Source organism: Xenopus laevis, chromosome 1S (genome assembly GCF_017654675.1).
Source record: "Xenopus laevis strain J_2021 chromosome 1S, Xenopus_laevis_v10.1, whole genome shotgun sequence".
NCBI lineage: Eukaryota > Metazoa > Chordata > Amphibia > Anura > Pipidae > Xenopus > Xenopus laevis.
Window position 1 is genome coordinate 120,903,171 of NC_054372.1, and position 24,810 is coordinate 120,927,980.

Here is a 24,810-nt window from a genome sequence, read left to right on the forward strand (position 1 = left end):
CTTTAGGCTTAGAAAGCTTATGAAAAATAAAGTGAACAATACTTCAATTTAACTAGAGAAACTAAATTGTAAATATTTATTAGATGGGAGGACAAGTCCCTCAGTATCTAATTTCATACCTAGTATGAACTGGAGTAATAAATGACTGTGTATTCCAGGAACAGCAGATGACACAAGTAGACAATGGTGAATAGTCATGACATTGTGCAATAGCGAACAATAAAGGTAACACAACTCATTGAACTTATTGAAAGAATCCCAGTGTGTTGTTTTCTTTAATCAAAGCACAAAAATAAAAGAACATAATGTCCTGACATATGGTATGTATAAAATGACAACAATTTAAGGGTTTGACAAAATTCTTTTATAGTTGCAATTTATCATGCCTTTTTCAGAATTCCTCATTTTTTATTTTTAATTGTCACACCTGTTTCCCTGTGTTTTGTAGATATTATGTCACCTCTTGCTGTAAACATTTGTTCTGGCATGTCTTTTTGCTTCCACCCTTTTTCCTGTCCTTACCTACTCTTAGAATTCCTCATCTCTTTCATTATCAGCCTCAGACAACCCAAAAAGCATCTACTTGGAATGCAAACTACCCAGCCCAGTATCCAGCAGACAATCAACACCTAGTATGTTTCATTCAAGTCACTGATAAAGGAGCAGACATAGCAATTCTTTTAAAGCTCTATAGTTTTTTCTGTCTGACCCATGGTCTCAGCCTCCCATACTCAGCCTTTCACTTATATTAAAGGTCGCATTTTTTTGGTCAGGCTTTTTGTCTCAAAACATCAGAAAAGGTTACAATAAAAGTAGGATTTTTTTGGGATTTATTATGTGACAAATCCAAATCCAAAATTATTTTAGCTAAAATCATGTAGAAGTCATGAGGAAATGGCAGATGTCTCATTTACAATTGGATGATGTTTCTTGCCTACAAGTTCTTCAAGGGTTTCAGCATTTTGATGCTGGTTTTTGTGTGACAATCCAAAATAAGTTGTGATTTTCAAGAGACAATTTGAAAAAGTCACATGATACACTTTTTTTGTTCAGATTTTTTTAGTAAATTGAGGCCATTTTTTTGTCTATTTTTTTAAAAATAAAAATGAGAAAAAAACAACTTTTAATAAACGCCCCCTCAATGTCAGACTAAGGGGCCTTTTAACTAACATTTTTTTTTTTTTAAATTGCAGTTTCTCTATATTTCTTGAAAACTCAAAAAAGTCTAGATTTATTAAGGGCCAGATTTATCAAGGGTCAAAGTTAATGTGAGGGAATTTTCGAAGTAAAAAAAATTCGAAATTCAAAGTTATTTTTTGGATACTTCGACCATCGAATAGGAAACTACGACTTTGAATTTAAAAAATTGTTCAAATATTCGACCATTCGATAATCGAAGTACTGTCTCTTTAAAAAAACTTTGACTTCAATACTTCGCCAAATTAAACCTGTCGAAGTGCTATGTTAGCCTATGGGGACCTTCTACAACATTTTTCTAAGTCTTTAGAGGTTGAAGGAAAATCCTTCGATCGAACACGGAAATTGTTACAATCGATTGCCAAATTCGGTGAAAAATACGAAGGGGCTGATTCACTATGGGTCGAATATCGATGGTTAATTAACCCTCGATATTCGACTAGGAATTTAAATCCTTTGACTTCGAATATCGAAGTCAAAGGATTTAGCGCAGAAAATTCGATCGAACGATCAAAGGATTATTCCTTCGATCGAACTATTAAATCCTTCGAATCGAACGATTCAAAGGATTTTAATCCAATGACCGAAGGAATATCCTTCGATCAAAAAAATGTAGGCAAGCCTATGGGGACCTTCCCCATAGGCTAACATTGACTTCGATAGCTTTTATCTGCCGAACTATCGAATGGTCGAATAGTCGAACGATTTTTACTTCAAATCCTTCGATTCGAAGTCGTAGTCGAAGTAGCCCATTCGATGGTCGAAGTAGCCCAAAAAAACCTTCAAAATTCGAAGTTTTTTTACTTCGAATCCTTCACTCGAATTTAGTGAATCAGCCCCTTAGACTTCAAAATTCGAAATATTTTAATTCGATGGTCGAATTTAGAAGTATTTTGCACTTCGAAATTCGACCCTTGATAAATCTGCCCCTAAAAACCATGAATAAACTCTAACTTCAGACCTTTAGAGGTTTTCAGATTTTACTAGTAATTGTCTGAAAAACTAGGTTTTCAAGGTATTCATATTTATTAAAATTTTATGCCATTTGTGGTTTTATAGAAAATGAGTTTGATTGTGGTTTCAAACACCTCTAAAACCACTAAAATTTGACCTTTGATAAATGGTCCTCCGTAGAATTTAAAGTTGCCTGTAGGGATGGGCGAATTTGACCCGTTTCATTTCGCGAAATGTCGCCGATGCCCATTAAAGTCTATGGGTGTCAAAAAATTTTGTCGCACTGCAATTTTTTTTTTTTGACACACGACACCATACAAGTCTATGGGCATAATTTTTGCGGCAAAACAAGGCGAAAAAATTCGCCCATCCCTAGTTGCCTGTGCTGCCTGGCATTGAGTTTAATGGAAACCTCCTCGCACCACTGGTACAGACAGTATTACTTTAGCCTATTACCCACTAGTGTATTAGAATGTATTAGTCTTCCAGGATTGTTTAAAATTTCAAATGCCAAATATGTATAGTTTGTACACAAGTTTAGATAATTTGATAACACATAGACTTTATACTCAACTTTAGATTAGTCAGTCATCAGTTGATACCTGAAATATTTGTGTTTGGATAATGGTTAAACTAATCAATCACCAAGCAGTTTGTTTATCTCTGCTGTGCTTCCTAAAATAGTACAACTACACCCTGTGTGGAAGGAAAGTTATTTTGTGTGCTAATATAGAGAAGTACAACCATGGTAAAATGGGGTTATTTATAACATCATGCATTCATAATAAATAATCATAACATTGATAACATCATCCACAGGCACCTACATTACTGCAGAGTGATGCTATGCTGCGCACCCTAAAAATATACTGATACTGAAAAATATTCTTCAAAATATTAATGTACATAAAAAGTTACCTATAGGTCATGTTGATAGTTCTGCTTTTGTAAGTAATTGATACTTAAATGTGTCCCTTCTCCTCTTAAAGGGGTTGTTCACCTTCCAAACACTTTTTTCAATTTAGTTGTTTTTAGATTGTTCCCTAGAAATAATGACTTTTTCCAATTACTTTCCATTATTTATTTTTTACGTTTTTTCCAAAATCTAAGTTTAAAGTTGAATGTTCCTGTCTCTGGTGTTTGAGTCTGACAGCTCAGTAATTCAGGTGCAGATTCTGAACTGTTACAATTTTGCAACATTTAGTTGATACATTTCTCAGCAGCATCTCTGGAGTATTAGCAACAATTGTATCAATTCTAACAGCTGCCTGTAATGAAACCCAGAGATTCTGCTCAGCAGGGACAAAGATAAGAAATGTATCAACTAAATGTATCAATTTAGAACAGTTTACAGGATCGGCGACCCCCCCTCCCAGAGCTGCTTCAGAAGGAGAGAAATGACACTTTATACTTCAATATTAGAAAAACCGTGACACATAGAAAATAGAAAGTCATTGGAAAAAGTCGTTATTTCTGGTGATCTATCTGATAACAACTAGTTGTTTGAAGGTGAACAACCCCTTTAATGACTTTTGTGGCACAAATATGGCAGCCCCCTCATAGGGAAAAATGGGGGATCAGATAGTAGTTCAAAAGCATCGGGTAAATACATTTATGGCAAAATTTTGAATAGCATGCACAGACCGTGCTATGATAGATCTAAACAAAAGATTTCTGGTGTCGGTATTCCTTTAATTTGGTTATGGCAAATGATTTGTCAGTTAAATGGAGCAGCAGTTTTTTTCATTTAATAGGTGTGGCCCTCTGTAATTATAAAACTCAGCGTTCTTTGATCTTCCAAGTTGTTCTTCTATTGCTCAGCTATTCAGCAAGCAGATATCTGTTGGATAAAAGGTATGTTCTGATGATTGCATTGTTCTTACAATTAATTGTCCACCTGAGCCATTCATTAATGAACTTCATTAACTTCTTAAATGTACTTTAAATTATATGACATACAGATACACTATGTAGTGCTAGAAACTACGTTTTTCACAACTAAGTGACAAGTATGTGTTATGTCTTGTTATCTATTTTTTTATTTAAATAGAATTACATAAACACATTACTGAATGGTATTACTGAACTGTGTGACAAAAATTTTTAGTCAAGGGGAAAGTGCAAGTGGAATTCCTAGTATCATGTACTCTAAAGCTTATTGCCTATTTAGAAAAAGCTCCAAAATACTCTGGAGCTTTTCTCATTGGCGAAGTAGTAAGCATCAACTGTCTCTATTGTTGACCAGGGATATATATCAGATCAGAAATACATTCCCTTCTGCACCCTAATTTTACTTTAAACAAAAACATACATCAATAATCCATTCTATTTTGTATTGCCCTTTGTGTACCTGTCTGTTGCATGTGTCAATTCTGACTGATTGGTTGATTTGTTGACAACTAAATCTGGCGAAATGGTTAAGCTCTTCAGAATATCTGACCATTTGGACACACATTTTTAGTTTTACTAAAGGTATAAAAATTGTGTTCCTATGCAACATGTTGCTATGTGTTAAGTTATTATTTACCATTAAAACCTGAAACATAAATCTGACAATTTAGCTTGTGTTTGGCTGGCCTACTAAACTTAAGTGTGGCATAATCAGTTCTGGGCTGCCCATTGGATCTCTACTCAAGGTTGTGTGCTCTACACAATCAAAATGTTCCATTTAGCTGGATCACATACGTTTGATCATAAATTAGATGGGCTGGAGGTAATCACTTACATTTAAGTAGTGTAATTTTTTTTATTTGTAAAGAATTTTGTTGTAACAATCAAAAGAATTAGTCCAGGGAAAGTAGGACAGGTCTGAGTTCTGAATGACACCGTGAGCGCAACCTATTCTCATAGTTGGAAGTGGAAGAGTATTGCGTTTAAAAGCATTTTCGGGTGATGTAGTTGGAAACCTATTTTTGTCCAATTGCCTGAATATATTTTATTGTTAATATGTTTACATAAAATACCGGTATAAATAGGGTTGATTTTTTTTATGAATGATTATACTTTTTTTTATAATTATATTCATCTGTGAATACAAATCAATATTTCCCATTATTTGTATAGGCTATAAGCACGAAAAGCTTTTTTTTGTCTACACGTTTTAAAGCTGTGTGCACAGTGCTGTGGTTGGGGCTATGCAGACAATCTTTTCTTTGTTCTTTGCAATTCACTTTGCATATTGGTGTCATAACAGGTGGTTTAACAACAGAGCTCTGGAGCAGGATTCCTGCACTACACACTTGCACAATCGCTATGCATTGGGTGTAATACCCTTTGTGGTCACATACACATAGCAGCCAAACATGTGATTGGCCAGTAATACATTTTAAGACAGGTGATTAGCAAAAGATGCATTTAAAGAAAACTACATCAGTCATGCACACTAGCATATATTATTAAAATTGTGCTGATTTTAATAACATATTGAAACGTTTCATGTTTTACAAGTAAATCTGAAAATACAAAGTAACATTTGATAATTTATTTCCTTGAAAGACCTGTTTCATTGTTTGTGAGGAACATAAATTACTCAAACAAGTTGCAATATTGAGTAAGAAAAGAAGTCACATTGCTCAATAAGCAGTTTGTTGTGCAGTTTAAGCATGATACACCCAACAATGCGAAAGTGCCTAGGGATATTTAGGGGCAGATCTATTGAAATGTGAGATTAGCGCTCATCACAGAGCTCTATGACCAGTTTTTGCCAGTTTTATACACTATCCCTGTAGTTACTTGCATTGTACATCTCTTCTTCATTCCTAGTACTATATGTAGCATAATATTTTCCTTGAATGACATTGTCTCTGTAATTGTGTTAACATCAATTTATTCACACACTTTGGTTGCAGATCACCAAGGGGCAGATTTATCAAAATGTAGAGGAGTGGAGGCTTATTTTTTAAAGGTCGGATTTTAGTGGTTTTAGAGGTTTTTGAAACCACAATTTAACTCACAAACCCTAAAACCATGACTGTTATTAAAAATATTAAAATATTAAAATCCAAACACCATGAAAAAGCTCTAAAAATTCGAGTTTTTTTGTACAACTGGACCAAAAACCTCTAAAATGTTGATTGGTTTAAATATGGTCCAATAGGATTAGTGCTCCTCCCATTGACTTTTACAGCATCTCGACAACTTTTTGTGTTTTTTTCAAATAAATCTTGAATTTTTAAAACTTTTTACAAAACCAGGAAAATCACACATTTTTTCGTGATTTGTGGAAAAAAATTGCAATTTGATTGTTAGTAAATGGGCCCCTTAGAGCTCATACCAGAAAAACTGACACACTTTTTATTCATTCCTGTAAAGCGTGTTGCTGTTATATATTGCCCCCTGGTCCCTACTCTACTTTCTTGGATCACTTTGCTGCTTGGCTTCCATGCTTTCTCTCCAGCAAGACACCTGCTCTCATTTTAGGTGACTTCAACATTCCCATTGACAACTCTGCTTCTCCTGCCACCTCTAAACTACTCTCTCTAACAACTTCATTTGGTCTCTCTGAGTGGACCGACTCATCTACCCACATCGAGGGTCATGCTCTTGATCTTATATTCTGCCACTCCTGCCACCCATCCAACCTTACATATGCTCCTTACCCCCTATCTGACCATCACCTACTCTCCTTTCAGAGAACACTTTCAACTGCACTATCACAACCATCTCTCTCTACGTACACGTACAGAAACCTTAACACCTTTGATCCACAACAATTATCAATAGTATCAGCACAACCAGTCTCTCATATTAACAATCTTTCCTGTCCCAATATGGCAGCTTCTCTCTACAATGATGTTCTTTCAACAGCTCTTGACTTCCTTGCTCCTCCTACCACCCGTCACAGCCAACCAACGAAACCCCAACCCTGGCACACTAGTGTAACTCGGTACCTTAGAAGATGTAGTAGATCAGCTGAACGACGGTGGAGAAAGTCACAAACTGATCCTGACTTCATCCACTTCAAATTCATGCTCTCCTGCTACAATCAAGCTCTATCTTTAGCTAAAGAACAATATTTCTCTTCTTTAATCTCCACTCTGTCCTCTAAACCGCAGCAACTGTTTGCCACATTTAACTCACTCCTATGCCCCCCTCTACCCATTAATGTACCTTGCTCATTTCTTTAATGAAAAAAAATCGATCTCGTTAAGCTGAGCATACCATGTGCCAACAATCTCAGACTAACGTGCAGTCCACTCACATGCACTTTGAACTCCTTCACCCCTGCAACACTTAATGAAGTTGGCAAACTTCTAACCTGCTCAAACCCCACAACCTGCTCCTTTGACCCCATACCCTCTCGCCTCCTCTATTCAATCTCTGATACACTCTCTCCTGCACTTACCCACCTATTTAACCTTTCACTCTCTACTGGTACTTTTCCATCCTTATACAAACAAGCACTAATCACTCATATCCTCAAAAAACTTTCCCTTGATCCCAGCTCTCCCGCTAACTATCATCCAGCTTCCCTTCTTCCATTCACATCCAAACTACTAGAAAGGCTATTTTACAAACACCTGATCCAGCATCTCACTCACAACTCTCTTTTTGACCCCCTGCAATCTGGCTTCCGCCCAGCAGACTCAACTGAAACTGCACTCACCAAAGTAACCAATGATCTTCTACTGGCAAAGTCTAAAGGTCACTATTCCATACTAATCTCTCTGCAGCCTTTGACACAGTTCACCACACACTCCTCTTAGACATTCTATACTCAGCTGACAATGCTCTTTCATGGCTTACATCTTATCTGTTCCTTTAATGTCGCCATCTTTACTTCTACTACGTTCCCTCTCTCTGTCCGAGTTCCTCAAGGCTCTGTTCTAGGCCCTCTGCTGTTCTCGCTCTATACAACTTCCCTAGGAAAACATTTGGACTTCAGTATCACCTTTATGCTGATGACAACCAACTCTACTTGTCTACTCCTGATCTTTCTAATTCTGTCCTTTCCCAAGTTACAGACTGTCTGATGTCTCCTCCTGGATGTCACAGCGCCACCTGAAACTGAAACTTTCAAAAACAAAACTCATTATATTTCCTCTAAGATCTTCCCCTGTACTGTACTTCAGATATAACTCACAGTAAACACCACCACCTTTCATTCCACCAAACAGGCACGCTACCTAGGAGTTATCCTAGACTCGCATCTGACTTTTTCACCACACATCCAAACACTTGCAAAATCTTGTTGTATTCAACTGTGCAACATTGCCAGAATATGACCATATCTCAGTTCAGAATCACCTTAAACACTGATTCAGTCTCTCATCATCTCTCACCTTGATTACTGCAACCTACTATAAAGAATAACCAAGAATTATTATAAACCTGCTATAAAAAATAATCAGGAAACAGGCTGAGTCTAAATCCAGAGGTCTAAATGGCAAACACAGGAACAGAAGCAAGGATTCAGGAATAGGGGCATGAGGGGACTGTCTTAAAAGGGCCCATAATGACCAGATTATAGACACCTGGCCTTAATGAGAGGGTGGAGACAGAGGAAATAGCAGAGGTAGTAGGTGTATATATGGACAGTCATGAGCAACAAACTTTAAATTCTTCCAGTGGCTCAACAGGATACAACACAACTTCCTCCAGGAGTTACTTATGTACAAAGGTCTGAAGCAGTGTCAAATAACATTTGCATGGAGTAAAATAAAACACAGCTTGATAAATTTGCCATTTCATTTACAGAGCTTTTTACATTTTTTTTTGGTTTCACACAACATAATAAATATCATTCAAGGAAAAAACAGCAGCACACCGGATCCAATTGAAGTAATGTGCAAAATTCAAACTTTTATTAAGCCCATATGCAAAGGCAACGTTTCGAGCCCAACCGGCCCTTTATCAAGCTTGATAAAGGGCCGGTTGGGCTCGAAACGTTGCCTTTGCATATGGGCTTAATAAAAGTTTGAATTTTGCACATTACTTCAATTGGATCCGGTGTGCTGCTGTTTTTTCCTTGAATGATATTGTGGCCCAAGGACAGGAGTGGGTCTCACAGTTCAGCACCTGGCACTGCGAAAGCGGATACTGGAGGGGTGAGCACTCTAATTTTGTGATTGACAACATAATAAATAGACCCCCTAAGAGTCTTGACAGCTCCATAATAAATTGTAGTGTGTTCATTTACCAGCCAATTCAGCAATTAAGACACTTTGCAGCCTGTGATCCTGTGGTAAATATTAGAGACTATTAAGAGCAAGTAAAGACATTTCAATTTGATTTTAAAAAGAACAATGTCTGTAATTTCAACTGGAATTTAATACAAATATACACATAGATTTGCTTTAGGATGCTGGGGAGTCTCCCTGTATAGCCTATTTTGTTAAGCCAATTGAACTGAAGAGTTGACAAATATTGCTATACATCTTGTATATTGTATTATATGGAGTGCGTGTGCACGCTAAATCGATTGCGTGTGCACATGGGTTGGTGCCTATGTCGGGTAGGAGCCGTTCCTGATATAGGAACCCTCCACCAGGGGGCCACTGCTGCCCCTGTCCGACACTGGTCTTTTCATTATAGCTGATTTTTTTATTAAGGCTCAACGCTAGCCTATAGCCTGTGTTACATATTGAATTACTGTGCCTATAAACTAATTTGAATATTAAAATTGGTGCTTCAAGTATGGACATGTATGCTAACCCATATCAATGTGCATTTCAGACATGGAGCAGCAATTCAACACATCTATAGTTCATCAGATGCTACAAGCGTGTCAGCAAACGCAAGACTGCAGTACTGTGAGTATAATCATTCTGCACAAAGTGAATATGAAGCGTGACTGTCTGTATGAATTGCAAGTGCATGCGAAACAGTTCATTTTCAACAACAAAAAGTTTGTGGACTTACTGGACTTTGTTTTCATGCATGTTTTTGCATCACTGTTTAATGCAGCTATGTTGTACAGATATAGGATGAAATGAGAATCACTTATGACTGTTTCACAAATGAAAACACAAGTACCATTTTATTTTTCCATAAAACAAATTACATTACCGTAATTCTTAACAAACATTTAACATGTAGAGGGTTATTTGACCAAAAAATAAATCTGAATTTTTTGTAATTTACTATACCCAGAGGCTGAAAAAAGTTTGAATCCAAAAATTCGATATCTCCAAGCTGTCGGGGTCCTGTAGAAGTCAATGTCAAAGGTCCTATTTCAATATCATGGTCCGCTCTGAGTTTCTGGCAAAAATACTTTTCTTTGGATTTTGGCAGTAAAATCATACTTTTTGGCGGGAAAATCCATTTTTTTCAGATTTTTTTGCCTGAACCGATTTTAGCAAGCTTTTTCTATGATAAATAAGGTCCAAATAAGGTCCAATTCGGAGTTGGTCACACTTTTTTAAAAGAAAAAATGAGATAAATTCGGACTTTGATAAATAACCCCCATAGTGTTAAATGGTATTGCAAAGTCTTTAAAGGGATACTATCGCGGGAAAACATGTTTTTTCCAAAACACATCAGTTAATAGTGCCGCTCCAGCAGAATTCTGCACTGATATCCATTTCTCAAAAGAGCAAACAGATTTTTTTATATTCAATTTTGAATGTGACATGGGGCTAGACATATTGTCAGTTTCCCAGCTGCCTCAGTCATGTGACTTGTGCCTGCACTTTAGGATGGAACTACTTTCTGGCAGGCTGTTATTTCTCCTACTTAATGTAACTGAATCAGTCTCAGTGGGACTTGGCTTTTACTATTGAGTGCTGTTCTTAGATCTTCCAATGAGCTGTTATCTTGTTTTAGGGAGCTGCTATCTGGTTACCTTCCCATTGTTCTATTGTTAGGCTGCTGGGGGTGGAAAGGGAGGGGGGTAATATCACTCCAACTTGCAGTACAACAGTAAAGAGTGACTGAAGTTAAATCAGAGCACAAGTAACATGACTGAGGGCAGCTGGGAAACTTACAATATGTCTAGCCCCATGCAAGTTTTCAAAATATAATATAACAAAATCTGTTTGTTCTTTTGAAAAATGGATTTCAGTGCAGAAGTCTGCTGGAGCAGCACTATTAACTGATGCGTTTTGAATAAAACATTTTTTTCCATGACAGTATCCCTTTAAAGTATTATGAAAACATGGAAAATGTAAGGATTAAATACTCATCGGGGCATATTTGTAAAACAAAATTCTCATAAAAAACAGTCTAAAAAGCTGTGTAAAATAAATGGTAACTTTATCAAGGTGTGAATTTACACCATGCAAATGCCAGATTTTACACCATTATTTTTCATAGCTTCTGGGAGAAGTCACTCAAAGAAAAAAATTCATAGAAAATGTAGGCTGTTCTTATGCTTTTTTGCCCAAAAACTCCGAAAACTTCGGAGTATTGCATGATACCCAGCGCACATCAATAAATCAATGGGACTTCTCCCATTTATATGCAACCTCAACAGGTCTGAGATGCGGTATTTTCTGATTCGGACTTTTGCATCCTCTGGGTTTAATAAATTCCAAAAAATTTGTGATACTGTATATATATATATATATATATATATATATATATATATATATATATATATATATATATTTATAACTCAATCTTTGTTGTACTGCAATGCATATTTATACCTCACGCACACCCACAGCAACAACATCAGCAGCAGCAGCAGCAGCAGCAGCAGCAACAGCAGCAGCAGCAGCAGCAGCAGCAGCATGGAGGGACAGAAAAAGTTCCACAACCAAAATATGATGCTACTGATGATGTCCGTGCACTGGAAAAAGCCACAAAACCCAAAGGTACGTGGGCCTTATTTACATCAGGTATAAAGTACGTAATAACAAGGGACTGCTTATTCATACATGTTGCAAAGTCAGAAAAGATTTGATTCAAAATCTGTGTTGCAGGTTTATATAATAAAATATACAGTATAGCATTAAACTGATATAGACAAAGAAGACAAAGGGAAAGAGGTGAAAACAGTTCACAAAGTAGCCATGCTACTCAGCCAATCTCTCACTATATAATGTAAGCCACGTGTAAGATGGAGCCCCATAACTTCTTGGAATAATTGCTCGAACAGTCATAGGCGAATAAACGAATGGATATACGGTGAATGGTACGGAAAAAAAATCGATTTACGGTGAATTTTCTGTTTTGCCGCTCCCATGAATAAATTTGTGAAACTGCGACAAAAATTCGCCGGCGAAAAATCTGCAGAAACAAAAAAACGCAAAAAATTGGCTCACGCATAAAAATTGGCGCACGTCAAAATTATTTGGGCGCCCATTGACTTTAATGCATTTGGACAAAATAGTCGTGCAAATTAAAATTGTTCATCATGTCAAAATTGACGCTCGGCAAAATAATTTTGACGCTTATTAACTTCAATGCATTTTGCAAATTGTTCAACAAGGTTGTTGCCCTGACCACTCGGCCACAGCCTGCTGCCTACCTTCCACCTCTTCTTTTAGGTCAGAGACACTGTACTATCACTAACTTTTAGCACAGGATTCAGCCTTGCTAGGCCCTAGTAAGTTCCATGAATCGAACCTACCGCTATCTAATCCATATAACTACTCTTCACGATACCTCTATAAAGGTGGCAGGCCTCAGGCTTCTGGACATCATGCACTGTTCCTACTTATCAGCCCAAGAAGAAGTGGCCCCCCTTCTCCTGGGGACTTCCTGGTGACTGAACTAGAAATAAAATTATACACATAACATAATCAATTCTATTCCTTACACAAAACTTGGCAAACAATTCAGGAACATACAAAACCTTGGGAGATGTTAGTATGAGCTTTATTAAACTTTTTACCAACACAGTTGCAAGCTATCTAGTCTAATATAGGCTCCATGCATTATTCTTAAGTAAGTTTAGTAGCTGGAATATGGAATGGAATGAAGGGAAACTGACCATCCACAAAAAACAGTTATAAATCAGTTATAGTTAATGTAAACCTAGTAAGCTTTTTAAGGTTTTTTTTAGGTTCTCTTAATTAGACCCACATACTCTGGACAAGCAAACATAATATACACAAATATTAATATTGTTAATGAAATTGCATTAAAGAATTGCACTAAATTATTTTATATCTAGTATTTGAATATTTTGGTTCAAATATTTCTATATTGAATTTTATACATCAGTATTGAATTACTATTAGAATTATGTGCTTTAACAGAGGATGTTATCTTTCAGAGGTTGATGAAGGCACCATAATTGATATTATTACGAAGAGGAACAATGACCAACGCCAGGAAATTAAGGCTGCCTATGAAAAGCTGACTAAAAAGGTAACTGTTTCGCCTGCACCAAGAAGCACACTTGCAGTATGACTGAGCCCTCCATGTAAGCGGTGTGTGCAGTGGAATACTGGGACACTTTCTAATGTGGTGGCCTCTTGCCCTAGGGACCCTAGCACTTATATTTAATTATACCTAGCTGACACTTTCAAGAAACTCCTGCTTGGCATTTCTCATGTTCCCTTCCATATATTTTACTAGCCTGGAAAATAAGGGCTCAAGGTGCAACTTTTCGATTTACTAGTTGGCCTGACTACCTTCCCTAAATTCATAGAATTTTATGAATGGATTACTCCACATTTGAGTTGAATTATTGTTTTGACATAAAAAAATCAGTCTGTGAAACAAGCCACAGGGCAAGGTTTTTTTTTTTTGGGGGGGGGGGAATTTATACATGAGCACTGGCAAAATCATCCATTTTACTGAGTTCAAATTAGAATTTTCAGGTCGGGTATATTCGAGTGAATTTTAGACATTCTAAATTTTTCATAAATAATATACCATAACCAAAATCACTCAAAAATTTGACCTATGATAAACGGGCCTTTTGCATATTAAAAATCTTACCAAACTGGAAAATATATTTAAGTAAATATTGCCCTTTTACATCTCTTGCCTTGAACCACCATTTTGTTATGATCTGTGTGCTGCCTCAGAGATCACCTGACCAGAAATACTAGAACTTTAACTGTAACAGGAAGAAGTGTTGAAGCAAAAGACAGAACTCTGTCTGTTAATTGGCTCATGTGACCTAACATGTATGATTGGTTTGTTTGTATGCACCGTGAATCCTGAGATCCCAGTGGATGGCCCATATTTTTTAAAATTACAATTTTCTATTTATAATTACCCAATGTCAAATGCTACTAGAAAAGTATATTATTATGAAAATGGTTTATTTACATGAAGCAGGGTTTTACATATGAGCTGTTTAATGCAATATATTTTTACAGACACCTAGATTGTTGGGGGTATAGTTTTCCTTTAGTAAAATAAAAGGGTGCAATTTAGAATGGCAGCTAAACCAGTCAGTGTCTTCAAAAATTGACTCATAACATGTGTCAATGGCACAGATGAATATTACCTTAACCTACACTTAATTTATGTATTTGAAGCCTTTGGTTGAAGCACTAAAAGCAGCTCTGTCCGGTGATCTTGAGGAGATTATACTGGATTTGTTGAAAACTCCACCTCAGTTTGATGCAGATGAGATGAAAAAGGCTACAAAGGTATAGTTTGTTATATCCTTTAAAATAAATGAAATAATAATGACTGTAGAAAGCAAACGATTGTGCTCTTCCAGGAGCTTAAATTATGAAATGCATTCTCATGTGTTTGATGTTGACTACTATTACTTCACAAAAACTTTATCCGTTACATAATGTCTCATTTTGTTAGGGTCTTGGGACTGATGAAGATTGCATCATTGAGATTCTGGCTTCCAGAACAAATCAGCAGATCAAGAAAATGAAGGAAGCTTATGAGAAAGGTAATGTTCCAGTAAACAATAGATATTATTCTATTATTCTGTAAAACTATGGCCTTTTTTTTTAAATAAAACAGAAACAATACTATAGTTATATAGGCAAGCTGCTGTGTAGCCAAGGGGGAAGCCATTCAAAGCTGAAAAGGAAAAAAGACACAGAACACACAGCAGATGACAGATAAGCTCTGTAGTATTCAATGGAATTTTTCTGAACTTACGGTATCTGTTACAGCACCTCCACTAAAAATATAAAAATCCATTTTTCCATTTTTGTGGAGGGGCGGTCCATTTTCCATTTTTGTTTTTCTGATTTTGGTGGTACTCCTATACAAGCGGAACTACTAACACTAATGCAACAAAGGGATTGAATTTAATACGGCATGACTAGAGCGGTCTAGTGTTCTAAATATAAAAGCCAGTGTTTCTTGAATATGCATATTATATAGCCTTAGCTCGAAATGTCAAGAAAGTGGCATTTTAACAAAATGTATATATAAATTAAAAAGTGAACATGGGCATAATACTGCTTTGCTTTAAAAACTTCCATATAATAAAACATTTTTCTTCTTCTTCTTCTCTGCAAAGAGTATAAAACTACTCTTGAAAAAGATATCACATCAGACACATCAGGGGACTTTCAGAAGGCTTTGCTTATCCTGTTAAAGGTATGACTTTTTGGATATCAAAAGAATAAGCATACAATTAAATTATTCTGATACACAGCAAGTTTGTAAAAACTCCCCCCACTGCACCTACATCTAAAGCAGGGATCCCCAACCTTTTGAACCTGTGAGCAACATTCAGAAGTAAAATGAGTTGGGGAGCAACACAAGCATGAAAAATGTTCTCGGGGTGCCAAATAAGTGGTGTGATTGGCCATTTAGTAGCCCCTATGTGGATTGTCACCCTACATTGAGGTTCTGTTTGGCAATACATCTGGTTTTTATACAACCAAAACTTGCCTCCAAGCTAGGAACTCAAAAATTAGTACCTGCTTTGAGGCCACTGGGAGCAACAGCCAAGGGGTTGGAGAACAACATGTTGCTCACGAGCTACTGGTTGGGGACCACTGATCTAAAGGATAAAGGACACATGTTTGAAGTTCACATTCTGGACAGGAAAAGATTTGGTTCAAAAGAGGGGTCAATATATGTGAAAATGAAAAAGGGGGTGCAACACCATCTGCCACATGCAATGCTGTTTTAGCAGCTCTCCCTGGATGGATTAATAATACCTCATAGCTCCAATCATGCAAATACAATCAACACCTCCATGAGGTTTCTGACCCCATGCAGATTTTACTAAACAGATTATGCTAACCGGAGTAAGAATTCAGGGTATGTAACCACAAATATTTTTGTACAGGTCATGAAATGAGAAAGGCATTCGGATGACTAGTGAAAAGTCTTTAAGGAAGAAAAAAAAAAAAATACTGCAAGACCAGTTGATTTGATTTATTACTATAGATATACCATGACCTGAATGAATCAGACCCTTCACAGACATAGTGACAATACACACTGTAAGGACATGCAAACTCTATTCGAGTTTTTTCTCCAAAAAAGACTCGAATGTCAGGAAGGCTACAAACATCTCCACATTAGTCACTGGACCTCTCCCATTGACTTATACATCAATTTGGCAAGTTTTAGGTGGCGAATAGTCAAATTTGAATTCTTAAAGGGCCAGAGCATGATAAATCTCAAAATTCAATTTTTTTTTTAAATTATTCATTAAAATGATCGAATTGAGTTAATAATTCCCTAATTGAATTTGACCGTAAAAAAAATAAATTAAAATTTTAATTTGAATTTTCAGTTTGACCCAAACTCGAATTGAGTTTGGATATTTCCCTAGTCGAATTTGACCATAATAAAAAAATTTGAAAATTTCAATTCGAATTTTCAATTTGACCCTTAATAAATCTGCCCTGTAATGTGATTTTTCCAAAGACATTAACCCCATCATGCAACTTTTTCCCAACAATCTCTCTGTCAATTGTTCATTAATTTTCTGTGTTAAAACCTGAATACTGAATGACTAAAACACCTTACGTAAACTTGCTTTTTTGGTCCTGTTTTATAACGTGGGTTACCCTTATTGCAGGGTGAAAGGAATGAAGATTGTTATGTAAATGAAGACCTTGCTGAAAGGGATGCTAAGGTAAGCTTTTGTTTGTAAGTTCCTAATAATTATATTGAAATATTTAGGGGGTTATTTATCAAAATCTGAAAAGTTCTCGCTATTTTCTGAAAATTACAAACGAAATCCGCACTTTTACCCCCACCCCATTTATCAATAATTTTTCACAAATTTGTCATGGGCGGAAACAGTCCAGAATAGGAATACCACTATTTTTATTATTCTTTCATAAAATCACCAGAAAGCTACAATTTTTCGGAAACCCATCGCAATTCTTGAAATTCTTAAAATTGTTAACGGGACTTCTGGCATTGACTTTTACATGATCTGGGGATTTTTTTTCATCAGACTATAAACACCATCAGACTTTATTAAGTTATGAATCTAGTTTCTGATTTCTCAGAAAAAAATTGTATTTTCCCTTTTAAAAGTGTGACAAGAAAAATTCAGAGCTTAATAAATAACGCCCTAAGGTTTAAAAGGAATATCCTTTTAAATAAATCAATAACGACAATGCCACTGCCACATTTTTTCAAGTGAGAATCACCTGTCACTCAAACATTCCAACTGCAGGCAGTTTCAGACACATCTAATCTGTTTGCCTGGACATGTAAAAATAATGGCTATGGCTAGCAAGATGCATGAAATATCATTAGTGCCATTGTCCTACAGGCAAATATATACTTTTAATGTTTCCTATGCATGCACAAAGCATGCATCAGTTCTGACCTGAGCACGAAAAAAACTGAGCACAAACTATTTATATTTTTGCACACAGAACCAAGAAAAAATTTGAGGGAACATTGTTAAGAAGCATATCTGTTATTATAGTAGGATATTTGCAGTGGTCTAACAAAATGAACTGAGTTCTTAACAGTTGTATTAGCTTGTAACATAGACGTCAACTTAAAAAGATAAAAAATAAAATAGGGGTAAACTTGGCCCAATTATTCCCTGTTATGATCTGACAACACCCTGATACAGTCCAACCACATCCTGCAAACCTGATAAAATCCGAAATCCCAAATTTTCTAATACATCTAATTTAGATTTTGAGGATATTTTCAATAATAGTTGCAAATTGGTTTTGCAATATTGCAGCATTATAAGGTTTTATTAAGGGATGAGATGTTGTGATTTATTTAAGATGTGGAACTTTTTTTAGAGTTCATACTGGATCATCCAAATGCTTTGAAATGGTTCATCAAAGTCTGAACTCCTATGACTGTGTAAACTCTGTTACACAGACTTTGTGCCCAACTCCAGTTTATATCTGAGCCCAGTAGTGTTGACTTCTCACACGTAAAACTGAATGCAGAGATCAACCAACATTTCACCAAATGCATTGGAGTCAATTGCCATTTTCTCAGGATTCCCAAATGAAATAATTTATGGATAATCAGACAAAAAAGATTATTATTTCCGTTCAGAAAATATTGGATTACTGGATATGTTTTTTCATTAAAGAACTGTTACTAAATAAGGCTGAAATCACTTATGGCCCTGTGATTAATTATACCCTATACAATGGCTTAAACAAGAAACATGATACATGAAAATATTTTTTCTTAACAGGCATTATATGAAGCTGGAGAAAAAAATAAAAAGGCAGATGTTTCTGTATTCATTGAAATTTTTACCAAACGGAGTTTACCTCACCTGAAAAGAGGTAAGAAATACAAGAAAAAGAATTAGACTGAAATAAATGAATGCTATTAAGCAATAATTGTATTAACTAACTGGATTTCTATTTTAAATAGTTGAAAGAAAATATTTTAACCTACAGTGGTTTGTCTTAAAAAAATGTTTTTAAAGATTTTAGGATGTTAAGAAACTAAAATATGTTAATGTAATGGTCTAGTGTTCTATCTACTATATGGGACAATATAAGTTGATATAATTTGGGAAAAAATTATTTGTATGTATGCAGGTATGTATGTATATTTTTATTTGTATAGCGCTCCTTAAAGTCAAAGCACTGTACAGAAAAACAATAAATTAGTAGTAACAAACAAGTGGTCTTTGCAATAATAAGTAACAATAAGTGCATTATTAGAAATATATATATATATTTTTTTTTATTTGATTTTCATGTTAAACAAATGATAACAGTATGACAGCAAATTTTATGCAGATGAAAGACAAGTTATAATCGATACAATGGCATAAAATTATTAAAAACTAAATACCATATTAGAAATATATGCATATATATAAAATTACACTACAGATTAAAGGAGAAACAAACGCGTACTAGAAAAACCTGCGTAGACCCCCGTTCTCCCACACAGCCACACCGGTCAAATACCCCTTCGTGTAGATCTGGCCTCGGAAATTTTTGTGACTTTCATCGCAATAAATAATTTTCCAAAAGCCATTTATATGGAAATCCCAACTTCATTTTTTATAAAATGAGCTTATATGGGTTATACGAAAATGTAGAAAGCTGGTCCAACCACTTATATTTATATTATATATAAAAATATAAGAAACTTATTGAGAAACTTTAGAAGCAAGACAAAAAGGAATGGAATAGCAAACTGGCAGTTGTTGGTATCTTAAAAACCAGCTGTAATGCTTGTGGGAAAGACTTGGGGGGGGGGGAGAGGGGATGTGCACCCCTTTGAAGCCATGTTTCCAGTTGCGGAGCTACCGCGGGAGGGTGTGATTGCACCCGGGACTGCACCCCCTTGGGTACATGCATGCAAATCCACTTTGGTGATTCCCATACCCGGATATTGGTAGTTATGTTACTGCATCTTTCCCTGTGGACACTTATGATCTATCAGGGTTTTATAGTATGCCTAGTATTCAGGTTCCACCAACATTATGCATAGCTCTGCATGATACCTGCCATTCATGCAAAAACTCTAACAATAAAATGTAATTTCTAATGTTGTAAATAATATAGAATGTATAATAATTGTAATCCTTGTCATAAATATCTTGGTAAATAAAGTGTCTTTAATATGTGTCCCTTATTAGTGGTCCAAAAATATGTGAAATACAGCAAGCACGACTTGAATGAAGCACTGGATCTGCAGATGAAGGGTGACATCGAGAGTCTCCTGATTGCCATTTGTATGTATTGAAATGCTTTGGAAATGCATAAACACTACCATCACAAATAAATACCTCTAGCTAAACAATCTAAGTACAGTATAATTAGCCTTCTAAAATTATTTGCATACCACGTATGATAATATTAGTATGTTTTCACTATACTAATGCTGTGCCATATTCCTCTTCAGTCCACTGTAGCATTTACCTGTCTGCAGTATGCAAACACAGGCATTTTCGGGCTGATCTCCATTTCATGTAGCTGCACTTGGCCAATGCTGTGCCTGCCAAAGGAGCTACATGGAGCTGAGAATGAGAGCAGATTGCTTCTCTCTGCCTGCCTACAAAATGCAGACGTATGACTGTTCCCTAAGTGGGAATATTAACTTCTTCCTGACTAGGTGGCTCTTAACAGCTCCTAAAGGGACAGTATAAAACGAAAAACACCTTTGCTAAAAATGACAACAAATAGAACTTGTGTTGAAAATACATTCTGCTTATTCTACAAAAAAATCTATATTTATATTATTTCTTTATCTGCCTGCAAACAAACCTCTTCTTTCCCTAAGCTCCAGTCCAGATCAGCTTATTATCAGAGCTTTTAATAGTGTTTGATCAGTTTCTCCTCTACACATCAGAACCAAGGAGTGACAGGAAGTGCTAAACTATAAACTATTTTCATTTTCTCTTTTCGTGTCAGAAATAACAGAAACCATAAACATTTCTTTATTTAAACAATAGGCAAAATGTGTCCAACACAAGTCTACATTTTTAGATATGATTCTAGGCTGCACTGTAAAAATACACAAGAAATTCACATTTGCACGCTGATTTTTCGTGCACTAAATAGTATATATCAGATTTTACTTTGTCTAATATGTTTTTCATTTTAGTGAAATGTGCTGTGAACACCCCGAAATACTTTGCTGAAAAGCTGAATCTAGCAATGAAGGTATGGGGAGTTTTTTTTTAACAAGCTAATTCCTATTAACAGAAAGAAAGGTTCCATTAGCAGGGATGTAGCGAACTGCCGATTTGGTGTTCGCGAACGCCGTTCGCGAACACCGGCAAAAAATGCGAACGTTCGCGGATAGTTCGCGAACTTCGAACACCCGCTAAAATCGTTCGATTCGAACGATCAAGGATTTTAATCATTCGATCGAAGGATTTTCATTCGAATCGAACGATCGAAAGATTTTCATTCGAATCGAACGATCGAAGCCATTCGATCGAATGCTTTTCATTCGATCGAATGCTTACAATCGTTCGAACGAATGGAAATCGTTCGATTTTTAGCGGTCGAAGGAATTCGAATGGTCGAACGATCGAACGCGAACTCAAAATGCGAACGTTCCCAAACGTTCGCGAACATTCGGCGGACGCGAACGGTCGAAGTTCGCGCGAACTAGTTCGCAGCAGAACAGTTCGCTACATCCCTATCCATTAGAGAGGGAGACATTCTAACACATACAAATGCCTAAAAACATTAATGGGTAGCTTGTATTTCTGCATGGCAGACAGATATGGACTATCAAATTGATATTGAAGACTGGGGATCTGTTTGGGTAAATCTGAAGAGATCCTCAAGGAATGTCTCATTTATGGAAATAAACTATTACGTTTTACTTAGGTGGTAGCTAGTTCCCACCCATATAACACAGTTTGCACCTTGGGCAGATTGCAGATGTTTTAGAGGCTGTGGTCATATAGGTACTATGTACCATGTTTGGTGGCAATATCCCATGGTACTGGATTAGAATTTATAAAATGATTTACTCAGTTTTCCCTATGTTGATTACTAAACACCCAAGAACAGCTTTACTATATAAAAAAACAGACACATTGGGTGTTATTTATCAATGTCGAATTATTTATAACATATAAATCTGATCAACTCCGACTGCCCGAATGGACCTTATTTATCATTAAAAAAAACGGTAAAGGAAAAAGGTCAGCAAAAATTGGATAACTTCGGAGCTTTGCCCGAAAAGTATGAATTTTTCGTACTTTTCCGCAAATACTACAAATTTTTCGGAGTTTTCAGACTTTTTGGTCCAAAATCCCCAAAATTATTGGATATCAGTACGGACAGCAGCGCAGACCCTGGGACCTTCCCCGTTGACTTATACAGGACCTCGAGAGCTTTGAGATGCCGGATTTTCGGTGTCAGACTTTTAAGACCAATAGGCTTTAATAAATGCTGAAGAATTCTTCGTTTTTTTTTGTTTGAAAACTACGAATTATTCAAATTTCAGATATTTGGAGCATAATAAATAACCCCCATTGTCTCAACATCAATTTCAGCTATTTATTGTAATAATGACAGCAGCAAAAAATTACTATTGCAAGAGCAAACATACGGCAGATTGAGATACTAAGTGTTCTATTAGACTCTTACAAATATTTTTACGGGTTTGGACACCCTGGTTAACATACAGAGATGATAACGATAGCCCGATGGCGCTGTGAATTATTTGACTTACAATTACAGTAATGAGTTAGACTTAGGTTATTTGTGTTAGGTTTCTGTGCCTTGGTTTATTTTAAAGGGGAACTATCGCAAAAATGAATATTTAATATAAGCTTCAGCATACTGAAAATTAGAAAATTTCTAAATACAATCAATTAAAAATTCTGTAACATTTCTGAACTAATCAAGTTTATGTTTACTATCCCCCTTTCAGCATCAGTTTCTCTTCATTGACTTCTTGCAGCAGTTGGGTGTCAGATATTCATTGACAGTTAGATCCAATATATATTATAGGGGGGCTTCCTTTCCTAGCAGATGTATTAGAGCTCACTCAAATAACTGATTACAGTACAAACAAAATCTAACAAAATAACTGCGTTTTGCGCAAACCCTGCATGTAGAGAGACAGGATTTCAGGTGATTTTAATAGAGTGAGCTCTAATACATCTTCTAGGCAAAAGTAGGCCCTCTATAAGATATATTGGATCTAACTATCAGTGATTATCTGACACCCAACTGAAGACAGAATGAAGAGAAACAGATGCTGAGAGAGGGATAGTGGAGATAAACTTGATTATTTCAGAAACGGTACAGAATTTTTAATTGTTTGTATTTAGAAAGTTTTTTATTTCAGTATAAGGAAGCTCATATATGATTTTCATTTTGGTGATAGTTCGCCTTTAAATTTATTGAACTGCTTATGTTGGCGGCTGGTTGAAGGATACTACACTGAACTAGGGAACCAGGTGGTCAAATGTTATTTGCATTGTGTTTTCCTTTCAGGGCCTTGGAGTACGTGCAAAAGCACTTAACAGAATTATGGTATCACGTGCAGAAAAAGACATGAAAGAGATCAAAACTGAGTATAAGACGCTTTATGATATAGCACTCCGCAAGGCCTTGATGGTTAGTTTTCCATTTTCCATTATTTATTTACTTATACAGTATTTATACATTAGCCTTTATTCACAATTCAGTAAATGTCTCTTTAGGTCTAATTCCCATGGTAGAACATGGTGCAATGTGCAAAAAATGTGCCCTGCTGTGTATGCAGCATTGACTACATACATGTCTTTCAGAATATGTAACTAAGGAGCATTATATGACACACTTAGGGAACCCTGTATTACAGCTGATTTTGATACAGAAAGCTGCAAGTTTGGTATTAGCAGTCTAAAACTTCTGTATCTCAAAAGCCACTAAAAACAGAAAAATTAATGTCACGTGCAAAAAAAAAAAACCCCTAAAACTCTGTTTCTGAAGCAAACACAGCAGTTTTACCAGTGCAGGGCAACACTGCATTATATTTTTTTTCATTTTAAATAATATAATTTTATGATGTTCCTGGTCCTTTAATAGGGATGTCTCCATTTCTTTTCCTTATTTTCCTAATGCATTCACCACCTTTTCTTTATGTTACTAGGATGAAACAAAGGATGATTATCAAACTGTTCTTGTGGCACTGTGTGGATATGATTAAAAGTCTTCAGCTCTCAATCAGGAATGAAAGAATATACATTTTAACAATGACATGAATTAATGGATTAGCAAAAATGATTTTCCAATACCTTAACACATTCAAACGATTTTTATACCAAACAAAAATATTCATTTCACTGTTATACAGAGAAGATTTCATTTCTATTGGTTCTTGAGTCATTTGCTTTCTGTTACTATAAACATAAGATGGAAATCTGTAATATTCAGATTGGGAATTTATATTCATTCTGTCTGCATTCCGTTTCTTTCCCAGCTATGTTTTTACTTTTTTCTCTTTTTCTTCTCCATTTTCTATCTTTTGCTATTATTGTATAAATATTGGAAAATGAAAATCAATAATAAAACAATATTATTTTTTCTCTACTTTGGGTGAATTCACAAATTTGTAATCCTGTAATGCAATATTTTACTAATTTTCCACACTACAGCTATTGAAAGACATGAAGGGGTCATTTACAAAACCTGGCGGTGAAAGTATGATAGTGGGCACAAAAGCATGTCATTTAGGGGCAGATTTATCAAAGGTCGAGGTGAAGTTTCGAAGTGAAAAACTTCGAATTTCAAGCTATTTTTTGTGTACTTTGACTAGGAAATAATCATACTTCAAAAAAACTTCGAAATTCGAAGGTGAATTTTTTTTGAAGTACTGTCTCTTTAAAACTTTGACTTCGACCATTCGCCACCTAAAAGCTGAATAACCAAAAACTGAAATCGGAAAAGTTGATTGCTCAAAAAC

The 24,810-nt window shown here is 35.8% G+C and overlaps 1 protein-coding gene across 1 annotated transcript; it reads left to right on the top strand.

Moving 5' to 3' along the window:
• The first annotated feature begins 3,955 nt into the window (after positions 1–3,955).
• anxa1.3.S (annexin A1 gene 3 S homeolog) lies at positions 3,956–24,433 on the top strand. The gene is made up of 13 exons (NM_001093817.2): positions 3,956–4,005; positions 9,826–9,902; positions 11,756–11,906; positions 13,313–13,407; positions 14,532–14,645; positions 14,815–14,905; positions 15,488–15,567; positions 17,009–17,065; positions 18,620–18,713; positions 20,030–20,125; positions 20,998–21,056; positions 23,358–23,480; positions 23,998–24,433. The coding sequence occupies exons 2-13, from the start codon at positions 9,828–9,830 to the stop codon at positions 24,052–24,054; spliced, it is 1,092 nt and encodes a 363-aa protein (NP_001087286.1). The 5' UTR covers positions 3,956–4,005; positions 9,826–9,827; the 3' UTR covers positions 24,055–24,433.
• The last annotated feature ends 377 nt before the right edge of the window (positions 24,434–24,810 follow it).

Excerpts from the sequence above, each read along its gene's own strand:
- anxa1.3.S (NM_001093817.2), top strand. The coding sequence starts at position 9,828 with ATGGAGCAGCAATTCAACACATCTATAGTTCATCAGATGCTACAAGCG. Across the intron at positions 13,408-14,531 it reads ATGAAAAGCTGACTAAAAAG|CCTTTGGTTGAAGCACTAAA; the intron begins GTAACTGTTTCG and ends ATGTATTTGAAG. Across the intron at positions 23,481-23,997 it reads CACTCCGCAAGGCCTTGATG|GATGAAACAAAGGATGATTA; the intron begins GTTAGTTTTCCA and ends TTATGTTACTAG.